The sequence below is a fragment of the Schistocerca piceifrons genome, chromosome 2 (assembly GCF_021461385.2).
Source record: "Schistocerca piceifrons isolate TAMUIC-IGC-003096 chromosome 2, iqSchPice1.1, whole genome shotgun sequence".
NCBI lineage: Eukaryota > Metazoa > Arthropoda > Insecta > Orthoptera > Acrididae > Schistocerca > Schistocerca piceifrons.
In genome coordinates, this window is record NC_060139.1 from 582198241 (window position 1) to 582216811 (window position 18571).

Consider the following 18571-nt stretch of genomic DNA (forward strand, 5'->3'; position numbering starts at 1 on the left):
AAGAGTCGCCTGGCCGGATGACGCACGTTTCTTGTTACACCACGTCGGTGGCCTTGCCCGGATATGCTTCTCGAAACGTGTACCGTCCCACGGGCTTCCGACGGGGACAGTATAAAGCTATGTGGGACATTCACCTGGTCTTCTATGGAATCGAACGCAGCATGACAGCTGTGGACTATGTGAACGTTATTAAGAATCACATACATCTCTTCGTGCATGATGTCTTCCTTGGTATCGATGAACTCTTCAAGCAGAATAACTGTCTCTGTCAAAAGTTCACAATTAAGCTTAAGCGGTTTTAGGAGCATGATCGTGAACTGACGTTGATGTCTTGCCGTCAAATTCAAATCTGCCTTATCTGTACTCTAGGGAACGCATCTGAGATGTTATCGGGCTCCAACTCCGCGCCTTCGAACTACTTCTCCGCAATTTTCGAGAATCTCATGAGCAGTGAGTAGATATTAGACACATTATACCTGCGGAGATCTACTGGGAATATTCCGATACAATTCCAAGCAGAATGGCTTCTGGATTACGACCGAAACGTCGAGCCACACGATATTAAGTACACTACTGGCCATTAAAATTGCTACACCAAGAAGAAATGCAGATGATAAACGGGTATTCATTGCACAAATATATTATACTAGAACTGACATTTGATTACATTTTCACGCAATTTTGGTGAATAGACACAGAGAAATCAGTACCCAGAACAACCACCTCTAGCCGTAATAACGGCCTTGATACGCCTGGGCATTGAGTCAAACAGAGCTTGGACGGCGTGCACAGGTACAGCTGCCCATGCAGCTTCAACACGATACCACAGTTCATCAAGAGTAGTGACTGGCGTATTGTGACGAGCCAGTTGCTCGGCCACCATTGACCAGACGTTTTCAATTGGTAAGAGATCTGGCCAGAGCAGCACCCGAACATTTTCTGTGTCCAGAAAGGCCCGTACAGGCCCTGCAACATGCGGTCGTGCATTATCCTGCTCAAATGTAGGGTTTCGCAGGGATCGAATGGAGGGTAGAGCCACGGGTCGTAACACAACTGAAATGTAACGTACACTGTTCAAAGTGCCGTCAATGTGAACAAGAGGTGACCGAGACGTGTAACCAATGGCACCCCATACCATCACTCCGGGTGATACGCCAGTATGGCGATGACGAATACACGCTTCCAATGTGCATTCACCGCGATGTCGCCAAACACGGATCCGACCATCACGATGCTGTAAACAGAAACTGGATTCACCCGAAAAAATGACGTTTTGCCATTCGTGCACCCAGATTCGTCGTTGACTACACCATCGCAGGCGCTCCTGTCTGTGATGCAGCGTCATTGATAACCGCAGCCATGGTCTCCGAGCTGATAGTCTATGCTGCTGCAAACGTCGTCGAACTGTTCGTGCAGATGGTTGTCGTCTTGCAAAACGTCCCCATCTGTTGACTCAGGGATCGAGACGTGGCTGCACGATCCGTTACAGCCAAGCGGATAAGATGCCTGTCATCTCGACTGCTAGTGATGCGAGGCCGTTGGGATCTAGCACGGCGTTCCGTATTACCCTCCTGAACCCACAGATTCCATATTCTGCTAACAGTCATTGGATCTCGACCAAGGCGAGCAGCAATGTCGTGATACGATAAACCGCAATCGCGATAGGCTACAATCCGCCTTTATCAAAGTCGGAAACGTGATGGTACGCATTTCTCCTCCTTACACGAGGCATCACAACAACGTTTCACCAGGCAACGCCGGTAAACTGCTGTTCGTGTATGAGAAATCGGTTGGAGACTTTCCTCATGTCAGCACGTTGTATGTGTCGCCACCGTCGCCACCCTTGTGTGAATGCTCTGGAAAGCTAATCATTTGCATATCACAGCATCTTCTTCCTGACGGTTAAATTTCGCGTCTGTAGCACGTCATCTTCGTGGTGTAGCAATTTTAATGGCCAGTAGTGTAAGTACATGGTCGCAATGTTTTGCCTCATCGGCGTGGGCCACTTCTGCAGCTAGTTTGGCCTGAGTAGTTCTGATGTTGTTGCAGGTGGCAGAGACGACGGAGCTGCTGCAGCTGAAGACGGCGCCGCTGTCGCCGACAGACGGGGGCGGCGGCGGGGGCGGCGCGCTGTCCGGCGACGGCACCTACGCCACCCTGCAGACCGTGCAGCTGGGCACACACCCCGGCACCTACCAGGTCCGTGCCGTCTGCATGCCCTCTACCGTTTACTCTAAACTTTAACACTGCTCACCTAATACTATGTTCACCCAAGTTACAGCTATTCCACCTTAGAAAAACAATTCAGTGATCCGTTCAAAACCAACGATAATTGTATTTACAGATTTCGACAGGTTATATGGTAAGTACTAAACCCGGCACCCCTGTTTTTTGAAGAATCCAACTTCCATGTAGGAGGGTCAGTCAAATGAAAACCTTAAATTTGTAATAAAAAATTGAAATTTCGCGCCGTTATCCTGTAAATTGGTAAGCGTGATACAAACAGCGTGCAGAATGGCCTGTAGGTGGCAGCGTAGTGCATATGCACACATACCGTCGCAGTATCAGTATAAAGATGGCCGCCCTACTTGCGACTTGCACCGGTTTTTGCGTAGTGAAGGTGTGAAAGCTATTGAAATTCATCGACGAATGAAGGATCAGTACGGTGATGCATGTTTGTCACAGCAGCAAGTCTACGAATGGAGTAGGAAGTTCGCAAATGGTGTGACTTCAGTGGAAGATGCTCCTCGTCCAGGTCAGGCACAACGAGTTGTGACTCCACAGAACATTGCAGCAGTTGAAGCCATAGTGAAGGAAAACCGCCAAGTAACACTGAATGACACTGCAGCATGTTTACAGATGGGTCAGAACACCACATTGTGCATGACGTGCTCCAGTTTCACAAAATGTCTGCAAGACGGGTGCCACGGCAGCTGACTCCTGAAATGAGAGAACGATGTGTTGATGCTTGTGAAGAACTTCTTCGGCGCTTTGAACGAGAAGGTGATGGCTTCTTTGCAAGAATCGTTACTGGGGACAAAACCTGGGTTCACTTCCACCAACCGGAAACGAAGAGACCGAGCAAGGAATGGCGCCATTCCTCACACCAAAACCAAAGAAGTTTCGAACAGAACCATCAGCAGGGAAGGTTATGCTGACTCTCATCAGCAGGGAAGGTAATGCTGACTCTCTTTTGGGACGAAAAAGGCGTCATTTTGGGGCATTACGTGCCTAGAGGGACCACTATCACCAGTGCATCATACACAGATCTCCTAAAAAAATCATATGCGGCCTGCAATCAAATCAAAGCGACGTGGATTGCTGTCAGCAGGTGTCCTTTTGCAACGTGACAATGCAAGGCCCAACACTGCCCGTACAAAGGTTGCAACAGTCACAGACCTGCATTTTGAGTCTCTTCCTCATCCACCATACTCACCAGACCTTGCTCCAAGTGATTTCCATATGTTTGGACCACTCAAACACTCAATGGGAGGAAAGAAATTCCGTTCTGATGAAGAGGCACGCCACGCGGTGCATAAGTAGTTGCGCGGACTACCAAAAGAATTTTTTTCTAAAGGAATTTATGCACTTTGTAAGCGCTGGAGGACTTGCATTGAGTGTGGGGGAGATTGTGTCGAAAAGTGATACAGCTTTGTACCATTTCTGCATAATAAATAATATTTAAGGTTTTCATTTGACTCATCCTCGTATAAAACAGCTCCAGACATCTGATTACGTTGCAAATGATATAATGTGTTAAATATCTGGCATTAAGCACCAAAGTGATAAAAATTAGAAAACATTTGAAATTAAGTTTGATGGAAGTCACTAAGTGCCATTATTATCAATCACTGTATGGGTGTATTCCAAGTAATTTGCGCTCCGTTTTAAAACCTGTCCGCATCTGGTGCAGAGTGGTCACCGAATCTGCCTGCCATGCAGAGAGCCCGTATTCGATTCTTGGTAAGGCCAGGAATTTTTTATTATTAGGAGAACTGGTATAGGTTGCACTCAGTCTCGTGAAACCAAGTGAGGAGCTACTCGATCGATTATAAGCGGTGTCAAGATCAGGAAACCCGACAACGACTGGCAGAGCAATGTGATGACCACCTGCCCCTTCACAGCGCATCCAGTGACGCCATTGGCGGAGGATGACACGACGGTCGATCAGGTCCGATTGGACCACCTAGCCACGGCGTGCCAAAATTCACGCGTTCAACGTGTGCGGGCCGCGTACAGGCCAAGGCCCGGGCTGTCACTCGGCCTTGCTCGGTCCTTCTCGGAAGTACTCGGAACAGCGCGAGCTGCGCGGAGTGGCCGCGGGGTTAGAGGCGCCGTGTAACGGATTGCGCGGCCCCTTCCGCCGGAGGTTCGAGTCCACCCTCTGGCATGGGTGTTTGTGTAGTTGTTATCATTAGTTAGATTAAGTTAGTTTGAATAGTGTGGAAGTCGAGGGACCGATGACCTCAGCAGTTTGGTCCCTTAGGAATTGACACAGATTTTGAACAGCGCGACATTTGATTTAGCTGTGGTGCGCCGCATTTCGGTCAGCACTGAACACTGATTGCGGCAGAATCACGGTGCTAGCGCTGTTTAACATTCGCTATTTGTTCGTGGTATGAAGGACACTCACAGGTCCAGTGACTGTTTGCACAAAAACAGGCGGTCTAGCTATCTGTCGTCGCAATCCTTTAAAATCAATGGGAATGAGAGAAGAAGGGGAGGAGAATTGTCAATTCGCATAAGCGACAGGCACTGCATATTTGATATTAAACAACATTACAGTACCATGCAGGAAGAATTTAAAGATCTGGTTGACAATAAAAGAGCAAAAAATTACAACGATTGACAGACAGGATTCATTTTTCTGCAGAAACTGGTGGTACAAATAATACAGTTTCTGAAGTCGCACACATTATTCCATTGTGAGTAGCAACTGCATTCAATGGAACTTAACGGAAGAATTTGGAGGCTTAATATACTACCGCAAAGTCCATTTTCCGATTTCAAACTCACTATTTTCGAATTTATGGAGGGAAAAGTAGTGCAGGAACGAAAATTTGAGCATCCACAACGGATTGCAGACTTCGCATTTTAAGAGGACTTGACCGCATACTACCTACGAGAAGTAAGAGATTGTAAGGTAACTTCTTTCTAAATTGATGGGGAGGCATTCAAAAATTCAATCGCGTTATAGAATGGACACATTCTGACAAAGAATGTCCAGTTCCCTAAGCTTACTGACATTAAAGAAAACGAGAGAGCTGAAGAATTCATTGTGGCCTTGAAATAATTTCAAGGGTAGTTTTATAACGATTTTGAGAACACCATCAGTCTTACATCTGTTTCTGAGCTGTTTTCGAGACCGTTTGCCGTTTCAGTTCAAAAGTGCCTCTGCGCATGTGTAGATATAACTACCTGTTTGACCTGCAAGGAAACCCCAGTGTTAATGCCAAATCTTTTTACGTTAAAACTGTCCAGGATGTCTACAGTGCTTTCCTCAAGTAGAGTTTCCAAGTCTCCGTAATGAGGTCTGTGTGAAAGACCTTTTTCAGATTATGAATCTAAATAAGTTTTCATTAGTTGTGAATTGAGTGCGAAACTCTATCAAGCAGTCTGCGTCTGTTCGCATGTCGAGAGTTTGTACCAGGTAAAAATTATATTATGTCTTCAGCGCAACAAAAATAAATAATAATGAAAATTAGTTTTGACTGTGACCTATGTTATTGAAAAATGTCAAATATAAAACGAAGTAATATGCACTGCGATTGCTTGCCATTTAAATGCGGAAATGCGGCATTTTCCTCTCTCCCCCCTCACCGCCATCGGACAGTGCAGCACGGGTTGAGGGGGAGGGGGGGGGGGGGGGGAGAAATGTGATGTGCAGCTATTCTGCACGCTTAGGCACTTGGGCCCAGGCCTGGGACCAGCGCGTAAGGCGAACAAAATTTCGGTTGTCCCTGGTCTAGGGCCTCAGCGCGAAAGTTTAACCAAAAGCTAGATTTTCATGCATCTCAATGCTTATGACGTCGTTTCCCCAGAACTAAATGTCGTATAATGGTACAATTTTACAGGCACATTCAATGGTGTACGTGGACACTACCCTCAGCGATAATTTTGTTTGCTTTTATCATTTTGTGTGTGTGTGTGTGGGGGGGGGGGGGTGGCTCAGAGAGAAAAAGTTTCATGGGTGTATGGATTTATGTGCAAGCTTTGTTGGCAATCGTTAAGTGCTCTCATTCTCAAATAATGGAATAAAATACTGTCAGCAATTTTCGTGTAGCGGGTTTTTAACTGAAATATTTCCTACTGTGTTAAAACTTCAACATATGTTTATACTTCTTAATCAATAGGTTATGACACTGTTCTAAATTTTTAAATACGTTCAATAGTTGTATAAAATATTGAAAATCAAATTTTCATTTCCCACGGTAGCAGTTAGAGTGGCCATGGCCATGGCCATGGCCCATTCACAATCATCCGTTTTAGTAAGGAAGAAATGCATAACAGGAACAATACGACATATTTTTGAGAGTCCGTATCTTTTTCTTCTCCTTCTGCGTCTTCCTTCTCTATTTCCCTTTCTTTCCTTTGCCTTAGCACTTTCCACGGGGTTAATTAAGCTTTAGAAAGAAAATTTCAATTTAGAAACTATAAAATCATGTTATCGTTACCTTCGTGTCTCAGCTCTCCTTCCGTATCAACACTGACACATTTGTAGCGTTCCGTACCGAAATCGGTGATAACGGAACCCGTATAGAATCACTTTCTTGTCCGTCTGTCTGTCTGTCCGCCTCTTAAAAACGCTCTTTCTCAGGATTCGGTAGACATACCAAGTTTAAGTTTATGCCACATACTTTGTCTACCAACCCTTGGCGGTGTAACAAGTTGAAACTCCAAAGTTAATGCCGTTAAAAGACAAAGTCAGTTTCTGTCACATAATTTGTGATCTTCGCAAATTCACTCATCAAAACCTATAGGGTACTTCGCGTTGACCGAGAAGCATGCAATATCACAAGAAACAACGTTAGACGGTACAAGTAAAGGAAAGAATCCAAAAAGTATTAATATGTGATTATATTACAGGAAAACGTTTCTTTTGTCGTTTGTTATCTGCTTTCAAACGCAAAATTAAAATATTCTCTGAAGTCTTGAAATTTAGTGTGTTGTGGCTGTGCCCTGTTGTAATGTTTTGTGATTCCTGGCTGGATGAGGAGAGGTTGTTATGATAGGGTGGTGGGCGGTTTCCTCTCACAACACAAAATGCACATGTGGTTAAAATACACTTGATTACATTAACCAACAGAGAACTTACCTTCAGTATTGTCCAATTTGAAGTTCTGTGGCTAACAGTAATCAAATACATGTACTAATTCTTCAATCTTGTGCCTGTCCATGCCACAACTATATACAATGACTAAGTTCAAAAATGTGTGTGAAATCTTATGGGACTTAACTTCTAAGGTCATCAGTCCCTAATTTATCCTAAGGACAAACACACACACCCATGCCCGAGGGCGGACTCGAACCTCCGCGTGGGACCAGCCGCACAGTCCATGACTGCAACGCCTCAGACCGCTCGGCTTGACTAACGTTCCCTCACAGCTAGATAAGGCGCGAGACGACGACTATCACTGTTGAAGACTAGAGCACTGTGCGACGTATTGAGGCGGAATGCGAACCGAGTCCTGATGCGACGTACTGAGGTACGGAGATACGAGATTGAGCGATTGAGACAGCTCGGTTGACGGCGGCGGCCTACATGCTCGGCCGCGTAGCCTGGGGGCTTGTCTCGGTCTCCTCTTGTCATAGGCGCGTCTTGTTCAGCGTCTTCTATACAATGTTTCCTAGTGCCGACCGGCGTGCTGGCGAAGACGTACACCAGCACGTAATCGACCCATATCTTGCCAGTATCAACGTCGACAACAGGAAAAATCGTCGAGATTCTCGATTCCCAGAATGGATGAACTGTCATATAAAAAATTAAGTTTGTACGAAACACTCAGAGCTCGAATGCTACTCGCAGCATTTTTGTTTTATATGCTGTCTATCCTGCAGCGTAATGTTGCAGGTAGTGTTAATCGTTGAGATTCTCGATTCCCAGAATGGATGAACTGTCATATAAAAATTAAGTTTGTACGAAACACGCAGAGCTCGAATCCTACTCGCAGCATTTTTGTTTTAGACGCTGTCTATGCTGCAGCGTAATGTTGCAGGTAGTATTAAGACATGTTGCGCATACGGATGTGAGAACAGAAAGTAATGGTTTAAACTTTTGTTTATCTTAATTTGTTGACAAACTGGCTGTTTGGCCTTTCGTTTACACTACGGTATTGAGAACGGAAGTTGGTGGTAGAGCCTGCCGTGCGTCCTGTGGTGAGCAGCCGGTGTGTTGGCCTTTGGCAGGTGACGTTCGCCACCGACCCGTACCCGCCGCCGGCGAGCTCGTCCTCGTCCACGTACCACTACCACCAGCAGGTGACGTCGCAGGCGCACTCGCAGTCGCACCAGGTGGTGCACCGCGCGTCTCCGCTGTACCAGCCGGCGGGCAAGGTGATGGGCGTGGTGGGCGGCGAGACCATCTTCCTCAAGTCGGACCCGACGCTGAGCTCCTCGTCGTCGGTGGTGATCAAGAGCTCTCCGTCGCCGCCGGGCGCGGCGCCGCCGACCATGATCTACGGCTACGAGCCGGCGGGGCCGCCGCCGCAGCCCAGCTCTCCGCAGATCGCGACGCTGTACGGCGCGGGCGGCGCGTCCTACCAGATACCCTCCTCCAGCAAGGAGCCCGCCGCCTTCCTCTGGACCACCGCCGGCGACTACATGAGCGGCGCCACCGGCACCGCCTCCGCCGCCTCCGCCGCCTACGGCGCCGCCGACGCCGGCGTCCAGCTCAACTACGTGCCCTACACGCCTAACGGCGGCGCCGGCTCCACCGCCACCACGCTCGCCTTCATGGATATCGGCGATGCCAGCATCGACCAAGGTACCCGCACGTTCCTCTTTATACTTACTTCGGCCCAGGCCTTTGAACTTGATCGAATGCCAAAATAGTTTTCTGAACAAAAATATCCGGACATCTATCAGTCGACACTAATATGGGGTTTCAGTGGACGTTAATATGGGGTGCCCCAGCTCTACTGGGGACTTTTTAATGAGGTTTGTAAACGTCTGTGGAAATACAGCAGATCATGCTTCCTCAAGAACCAAACCAAGCTGCGGATCTGGAGTTAATCGACGTTCTATTTCTTTCGAAAGGTGCAGGCCAGACTATTTCAGGAATTTTACTGTCCACAAATGTAACTGTAAAAAGTACCCCAGATTGCATGTGTTTTCATTTAAAAGAAATGTCCTTCTAAATTTGGATGCGCATTTCGAAAATAAAAGCTTTATAGTCTTACGAGTAACTTAAAAATGCATCCAAAGTTCTACCTTCATTTATACAGAGGATACGGCCTTATGATACCCAATGACTAACTGCACTGTCTAAAAACTTTGGTTAACACTTCAGTACACAGTGACTCTACTAAAATTTCGATTAGTTTGGACGAGACTACTGTCCGCGACCGTCTGATGCCACACAGAATTTTACAGATACAGTATCACTTCTTATTAATTCAGTGTATTAGTCTCAGTAGTCCCATCAGTCGTTTAGTTGCTTAAATAACGTTACGACGTTACGACCGAGTATTACACACGAAATATTGCACATGGAGCTCTTGCCACAGTGACACCCAATTCTTGACTTCTCATCTCTCATGCCTAATAGTCTTGCGGCGACACATGACACAGTAGACAGCTTCTGCCGCGTTCTGAATCTGGTATTAAAGCCCCACACAACACAGGCACGCGGTTGCCCGTTGACCGGGTGATTTCTCTAAAATGCTGTGACTGCTCCCTTTCTTATACTTTAATTGATGTATGCCCCAATATAGCCCACGTCGACGAAGCATTTGACCTTCTACATCTACATCTACATGGATACTCTGCAGACCACATTCAAGTGCCTGGCAGAGGGTTCATCGAACCACCTTCACATTTCTCTATTATTCCAATCTCGTATAGCGCGCGGAAAGAAAGAACATCTATACCTTTCCGTACAAGCTCTGATTTCCCTTATTTTATCTTTGTGATCGTTCGTCCCTATGTAGGTCGGTCCCAACAAAATATTTTCGCATTCGGAGGAGAAAGTTGGTGATTGGAATTTCGTGAGAAGATTCCGTCGCAACGAAAAACGCCTTTTTTTTAATGACGTCCAGCCCAAATCCTGTATCATTTCTGTGACACTCTCTCCCACACTTCGCGATAATACACAACGTGCTGCCTTTCTTTGAACTTTTTCGATGTACTCCGTCAGTCCTATCTGGTAAGGATCCCACACCGCGCAGCAGTATCCTAAAAGAGGACGGACAAGCGTAGTGTAGGCAGTCTCCTTAGTAGATCTGTTACGTTTTGCAAGTGTTCTGCCAATAAAACGCAGTCTTTGGTTAGCGTTCCCCACAACATTTTCTATATGTTCCTTCCAATTTCAGTTGTTCGTAATCGTCATACCTAGGTATTTAGTTGAATGTACGGCCTTTAGATTAGACTGATTTATCGTGTAACCGAAGTTTAACAAGTTTCTTTTAGCACTTATGTGGATGACCTCACACTTTTCGTTATTTAGGGTCAATTGTCATTTTTGCACCATTCAGATATCGTCTCTAAATCGATTTGCAGTTTGTTTTGATCTTCTGATGACTTTATTAGTCGATAAACGACGGCGTCATCTGCAAACAACCGAAGACGGCTGCTCAGATTGTCTCCAAAATCGTCTATATAGATAAGGAACAGCAAAGGGCCTACAACACTACCTTGGGAAACGCCAGAAATCACTTCTGTTTTACTCGATGACTTTCCGTCAGTTACTACGAACTGTGACCTCTCTGACAGGATATCGCAAATCCAGTCAGATAACTGAGACGATATTCCATAAGCACGCAATTTCACTACGAGCCGCTTGTGTGGTGCAGTGTCAAAAGCCTTCCGGAAATCCAGAAATACGGAACCGATCTGAAATCTCTTGTCAATAGCACTCAACACTTCATGTGAATAAAGAGCTAGTTGTGTTTCACAGAAACGTTGTTTTCTAAATCCATGTTGACTGTGTGTCAATAGACAGTTTCCTTCGAGGTAATACATAATGTTCAAACACAATATATGTTCTAAAATCCTGCTGCATATCGACGTTAACGGTATGGGCCTGTAATTTAGTGGATTACTCCTACTATCTTTCTTGAATATTGGTGTGACCTGTGCAACTTTTCAGTCTTTGGGTACGGATCTTTCGTCGAGCGAACGGTTGAATATGATTGTTAAGTATGGAGCTAATGCATCAGCATACTCCGAAAGGAACCTAATTGGTATACGGTCTGGACCAGAAGACTTGCTTTTATTAAGTGTTTTAAGTTGTTTCACTACTCCGAGGATATTTACTTCTACGTTACTCATGTTGGCAGCAATTCGATTCGAATTCTGGAATTTACTTCGTCTTCCTTCTGTTCAATTAGGGAGGATGCGAGTGCATATACCTAATTATGTTTCTTCAAAGAAATCACTTTCTCAGTGCCTTTACTGGACTGGTCAGTGAGTGTAGCGCGGCTCTGCACGAGCCTCAGTGTCAGGCCGGTAAGAGCGGGTGTTGTCGCAGGTCTGGCGTCGGCGGGCGACATCAAGGAGTGCGTCAACTGCGGCTCGAGCGTGACGCCGCTGTGGCGGCGCGACGGCACGGGCCACTACCTCTGCAATGCGTGCGGCCTCTACCAGAAGATCAACGGCGTCAACCGGCCGCCCGTGCGCTCCCAGCAGAAGAAAAGCAGCTCGGTACGTTACGTACACCTCCAAGTAACGAATGCCACTCACTCCTGAGCCAATAACAGCAAAAGATGTATCACGATTAATTACTGTCCTTCTAAAAGAGATACACATTCTGTCTGTCAATGCATAACTCAGGAGTACATCACAACATGCACAGAAGACTCCGTTATGATACAGTTCTGTTTTGTAGGCATCTAACCGTAAAGAGGAACAAGTCCCAGCTACTTACATGCCTGTGAGCACATATTCGTAAATACTTGTAGTGTGGCTGGGTGGCTAAGTGAGTCAGTGTCGAAACTACAAGGACAAAGATTCATGACCTAGCACCCAATCTGCCATAGGATTATTTTCCGTCACAGAAATTGGCTTCCACATTTGAAAATACGCGGCATACGAGAAACAGTTAAACTGTAAATTCTTTTTATGACATGCTTGGTGGTCAGGGTAACAGATAGAAGAGCGGCAACTCCAAACGACTTGCAATGCGTCGATGCCCGGATAAACATTGTGGCGTTCAAAGGAATTGAGGTTCATGAACTCTTTACTAAACTAAGAGGGGCGTTCAATAAGTAATGCAATACATTTTTTCGGCCAATTTCTGTTGAAAAAAAGCCGAATTTGTGATGTGGCATCGTGGAATATTCCTGCTTCAGTCCCTTTAGTTTCAAGAAGCTCCGATTGGTGGCGGTGCTACGCGTAGCCTTCAAAATGGTATCTGTAACGGAGGCGCATCCTAAGCAGAGAGCCGCCATTGAGTTTCTTTTGGCCGAAAACCAGAGCACTGCAGATATTCATAGGAACTTGCAGAATGTCTACGCAGACCTAGCTGTGAGCAAAAGTATGGTAAGTCTTTGGGAGAGGCACCTGTCATCATAGCGAAAGGGTCGCGCAAATCTGTCTGATCTCCCTCATGCTCACCGGCCCCATTCAGTTGTCACTCCTACAACGTTGGCAAGTGAGGACACTCTCATTCTACGTGATCAACGGATCACAATCAAACCCTCTCTGCTCAACTGGAGTCTCTGTTAGTAATGATGACACACTGGTCCACCTGCCGGAGTACTCAGAGGTGTGTGTCGGACGTGTTCGCCGCCGCCTAACAGGCGATGCAAAATGGGTTCAACACTTCTAACCGGAAACAAAAGCGGCAGTCCATGGAGAGGCGTCCTCGAAGGAGGAAGTTCAAAGCCGCACCTTCAGCAAGTAAAGTCATGGTGACCGTCTTTTGAGACTCTGAAGGGGTTAATCTGATGTCCTCCAGCATGGTGTAAAGGTCAGCTCTGAAGTGTATACTGCTATCCTCAAGAAAATGAAGAAACGACTTCAGAGTGTTCGTTACGTCAAAAATGCAACGAAAGTCTCCATCTCCAACCCAAGGCCTCACACAAGTCTGAGCACCCGAGAAGAGCTCACAAAACTCTATCGAGATGTTGTTCCTCATGCACCCTACAGCCCGGATCTCGCACCTCTCGACTTACATCTGTCTGGTCCAATAAAGGATGAACTCCCCGGGAAAAACTACGTGGATGATGGGGACTTTATTGCTGCAGCAACACGTTTAATGCGAATTCGAATAGTAGAGTGGTACTGTGCGCGCATATGGGCCCCCCAAGTAAGGCAGCGTAAGGCCATCGCATTGACCGACGCTCATGTTGAAAAACATGGCTTTGAAGCCAAAAGAGTGGGGAACAGTAAGGAATATTGGAATCATCAAGAAAACCAAGCTGCTTTCAGGAAAAACTTACTTATTGAAGGCCCCTCGTACGTACGAGTATAATGTTTCGATGAACGAGTTATTATTTACAAGACATAGAAGCTTCTTCTTCTGCGTTTTCTTCACCATATTCTTCTATATTTCTTGCAACCAGCTGAGGACCTTGTCACCCGTATACTAGTGATGAACACTTACGCATTCTCTTTCCTCTGCTCTGGGAGTGTCATCCCTGTTAGCAGTTGTTATTTCCATTTGAAACTCTGGCGTTCTTGCAGGGTGGATTCCGTTGTAGCTCTCTTGCCACATTTTTCTTATCCACAACTTATTCTGTGTGACGATTGTCTCTAACCGTCATACTCGTCATTTGCTGTCAACGCTACCGATTGTTGTACTGAACAGTCTGGTGGGATAGAGATGACGGGTCAGGGAATAGTTGCTCACACTGCTTCCAAGTGTGTTCCAGAACTCCCACTGCGAAAATAACCAAAGAGAATACTCAGGTATTTTGATAATTTGAAACCTTCTCACATTAATTCAGCACGCTTCTAAAGTGGGGCTTCCTTAGTGTGGACTGTTCTCCAGCATAATGTTGAACAGAGAACGCAGAACACTGTACTCTGTTACCAGATCTGTCACAGGTGGAGGCCTATCCTGCAATACAGAGTAGGCAAGCCTCCGACCTCCATTTTCTGTGATGAGGCGTGGACGTCCAACTTCTTGCCTACCCGAAACTATCGAATGCCTTCCGGAAGTCAAGGAACACGGCATCTGCCTCAGCGCTTGTATCTACTGCTTTCTGGGTCTCGCGGACGAACGGAGCGAGCAAGGTTTCACACGATCGTTGTTTTCGCCTTTTCACCGTCCTTCAAACCACTTTCCATAGACGCTCACGACAGTATCACACTAACAGCCGACCACCTTTCAGATACACTCGTTCCCAGAGCAGGGCCGTAACAATCTGCCCTTTGTCAAAGTCGCTTACCTGAGCGGATTTCCCTTTTCGCAGCTCGCATCGTCCCTGGAATGATTCCCAATACGTGTCTGCTCCATTGACTTTCCTTACCATGTAAGGTACCCATAACGACACTACGCGACATTCAGTTTCGTAGTGAGCACAGGTCATAATGTTTTGCCTCAGCGTGTGTAGTATTCGTGTCGTCTCGGTAGTGGCTGCTTTTACATTTATGCTCGTTACCGACGCCGTGCCTGACAGTGCGTGAGTGTGTATTTGGTGTGCCGCAGCAACCCGGCAACCGGCGATGCGGCGTGTCGTGTGCCAACTGCAACACCACGACGACCACGCTGTGGCGGCGCAACAACAACGGGGAGCCCGTCTGCAACGCCTGCGGCCTCTACTTCAAGCTGCACAACGTGAGTACCGCAGCGCGTGCCACCTCTGGCTTCGCTGGTCGAAATTCAGCGTCTATAAATGATTCCTAAATTACGCTCTTTCTGATTTTCTTTCGTGCCTTAAGGTCTTTCCCGCTTATTGGCCATCCTTATTTTCTGTAGATCCACAACACCCTAAACTCCCTACAACTGACTATTCTGTTTTGCAGTTTCGTCATTTCTGTAGTTCAGATCTTTTCAAGTTGGATTCTATTTAATTTTGTGAGGCCAAGGTTACTGTTGAATTAAGCACTCTCTTTGCCAGTTATCTGTTCATGTATCTGGGAAACAAGTCTCGATTTGCTCTGGAGTACAGTCAGAGCCCGCAATCACCACCCAGCCACAATAGAAAAAGACCTAAGAATACTAAAACCAAGACACAACCTATACAGAAAACTCACCTTCGAGGAAAACTTCCATATACAGAAGGTAACAGCAAAAGGAAAACAGGTCTTAAACGAATACACTACACTCTTCAAGGGCACACTGTTCAACACATTAAAGGAACTTTACAAATAAAAATAGCACATACAGATAAAGTCTACACACACACACACACACACACACACACACACACACACACACACACACACACATACGAAAAAAGATACACTAAAATCTGCAAAGACGCACCATTTACACACAAAAGGAATAGCATATAAAAGACAACACACACAGCTAAGAAGCGCACAGAAAACATACACAAAAACGGTTCAAATGGCTCTGAGCACGATGGGACTTAACTGCTGAGGCCATCAGTCCCATAGAACTTAGAACTACTTAAACCTAACTAACCTAAGGACATCACACACATCCATGCCCGAGGCAGGATTCGAACCTGCGACCGCAGCGGTCGCGCGGTACCGCTCGGCCACCCTGACCGGCAAAACACACACACACACACACACACACACACACACACATACACACACACACACACACAGACACAAAGATAAAGTGCAAACAAAATTCATTTGGCGCCGAACTCTCTGGTGAACAAATGAACACTGACTGGTCTGGGACACACAACAAACCACAATCACACTGAGTTTTGGTGAAGTGAAAAGTGTTTTACCACGCTATTAGTTACTTGCATCACAACACCGCAGCATGATGCGGAGAATGGAAGTGCTTGCCACACGAAAACGTAAGTAAGAACGAATATAGGCGCGAATACATCGCGACAACCTTAATTACATTCTAGAAGATAGGTGAACTCCAGCAATAAACTTCCTCATCAACATCGTTTGGTTGAAGATGTCAAGCTACCTGTAGTAATTAACACTGAAGTGATCCAGAAAATTCATGCACAACAAATGTAAAGCTATTTACAAAAAGAAACGATCTTTTGTATCCCGCTTGGAAGGCGGCGCGTGGGTCTGCTCCTGTAAACTGAAGGGTAAGACGAATGTAGGAAGCTAGGAGGAGCAGGTGAGGTAGAACACTCGGTACTGCAGGGTGAAGTTAAATCACTTTTACTTTAGCAAGAAGACGAATAAATAACTTTGAACTGAGGAGCACGTAGGTGCGAAGCCGGATGTCTCAATCTCACAGAAGTTACACAGGCAAAATCTGTAGGGGCTAGACCACTATGAAATAGAAACAATGTTGCTTGGTCGTCTGCTCGGCATCAAATGGGCAGAATCTGGAGTGGCGCTCGTAGAGCTGCACAGCGCCGGCTAGAGGGTGCTGTCGTCGGTGTCGGTGTCGTAGTCCCAAACTACCAGATCGCACCTACGTTGTGGCATCGTAGCTATCGATACCACAGATCTATTGTTTGAACTAAAGGATGCACATAATTTTATGATCATTTAACAAAAATGTTCACATTACAGAATAAATAGAAACGAAAACCCACTGATGATGGCACAGTGGTGCCGAAACATGTTTGGGTACTGAGAAAAAACAGTGTTTTGCTTAACTGGCGGACCTCACATCCAACAATTTTAACTGCGAATACGGCCAACACAAGGAGCTGCAAATCAAAATGATGGATGTCAGCCATCATATTTTGTCTGATTCTACTACAAGCGACGGATGCGACGTTCTTCAAGTGCAGTTTACATTCACACATACTTCGATTACAATAGTATACTCTATTTAAACGAGTGTTATTGCAAAGATTCTATATGATTCCTCTTTGAAGCAATGTCCTGTAATGATGAAGAATTGATTGTAAGAGCAACGTGTAGTGTCAGAAGTGACACAGACGACTCGGCCCACGGTTCTCTACCTTATTGCTTTTCTTGGCAAAAGTGTCGCTTGCCGAAAGCAGAATGCGCTGAAACAACGACAGGTTGCTGAGGATAAGATAATTTCGTAGGATAAAAGTGTGGATTCCAGCGCTCATGCGCACCACTCAGTCCCTCCCTCTTCTCCCCATGTAATTCCATTACAGATCAGCAACTTTTAGTTGGATATTGTTTATCCATTTGGGAGACCGGATTAAAAATGAAATCGTAATTCTGACGGGAGAGTGATGGTGGTATATAAATAGAGCGCTCAGAGTGCTGTCGAGGTACTGTGCATCTCTTTCACGAATTTCACCAAGAAGTTTCCATGCATGCATGTGTCTATAAAATGGAAAAACTACGAAACTGAATAAATTCAGTCACGAAGTCGTTCAAAATTTCATCGAAGTGCGCGCTGTTCCTCAGTCTATATTGGCAATTTATCACGACCTCTTTCCCACTAAAAAATCAGGAAGTCGTTATCGAGACGACGATGCCTCCTGGGCGGTCGAAACAAATGCCTAACGTAAGTCGATCTTCGTCGTCAAGAACTCTGACGACAGCGCATTAATCACGGTTGTCACTTAAGCTCTCCTCAAGCTGCGTCGACGTTTCCGTATGACGCAGGCGATGAGTGGTTGTTTGCGCGTCACGTGCCGTGGCCATTTATGGAGCGAGAGACTTAAGAGCATCACTCGCGATCAGCCGCGAATCGCATTTCCGTTCTTCGTTACCTCCCCACGGCGTAGAATCAGTACTGAGAATGAGACTTTAACTACACGTCCTCCGATTCGTGAGATCAAATCGCCATAATCTTTTTTTTTTTTATTTTTTTTTTATTTTTATACAGACGGTCAAATAATACGAAAGATGCCACATTTTCCTACAAAATTCTGTTTCAAAACAAGAGCAAATCTAAATCCAGACACGAGATACCAAACCCAAAACCAAATTATTTTATACTTCTCATCTAAACAGTGGCGACGGGGACAGTTAGTATCTATGAATCATGAGAAACCTGCAAATCAACATGACTCAAAATTCCTTTCTACAAGCCAATTCGATCAATTACATCATTACCCAAAATTAAGAATCCTTAATTACTCAAGTAAGGAGAAAGGCAATGTAAAGGGAGCAACAGAAATAAGTTTTTGTGTCCAAATGGAATGAGACCACATAACCGATGATGTTCTCTAAATAAATGGTTCACATTCATTTGCGTGGCGTGTCGAAAAAATGTAGCGCCTATACGTAATGGAACAAATGGTGACGTTACCTGCGCTAATCTAAAACCATTCTGTATTGAAGAGGAGATAAATACTTTATCTTTTGTTACCGGCTCACCGCCCCTTTCTATTATTTTCTCATCCCTTTCTATTTCTGT

General features: G+C 45.7%; 1 protein-coding gene across 1 annotated transcript in view; it reads left to right on the forward strand.

Moving 5' to 3' along the window:
* The window catches only part of LOC124775610 (transcription factor GATA-5-like), a 102449-nt gene that overhangs the window by 9640 nt on the left and 74238 nt on the right, over nucleotides 1-18571 (forward strand). The window contains exons 5-8 of the mRNA XM_047250440.1: nucleotides 8407-8847; nucleotides 8890-8983; nucleotides 11687-11859; nucleotides 14810-14938. Of these exons, the coding sequence (XP_047106396.1) occupies nucleotides 8407-8847; nucleotides 8890-8983; nucleotides 11687-11859; nucleotides 14810-14938 (837 nt within the window). The remainder of the gene's footprint in view (nucleotides 1-8406; nucleotides 8848-8889; nucleotides 8984-11686; nucleotides 11860-14809; nucleotides 14939-18571) is intronic.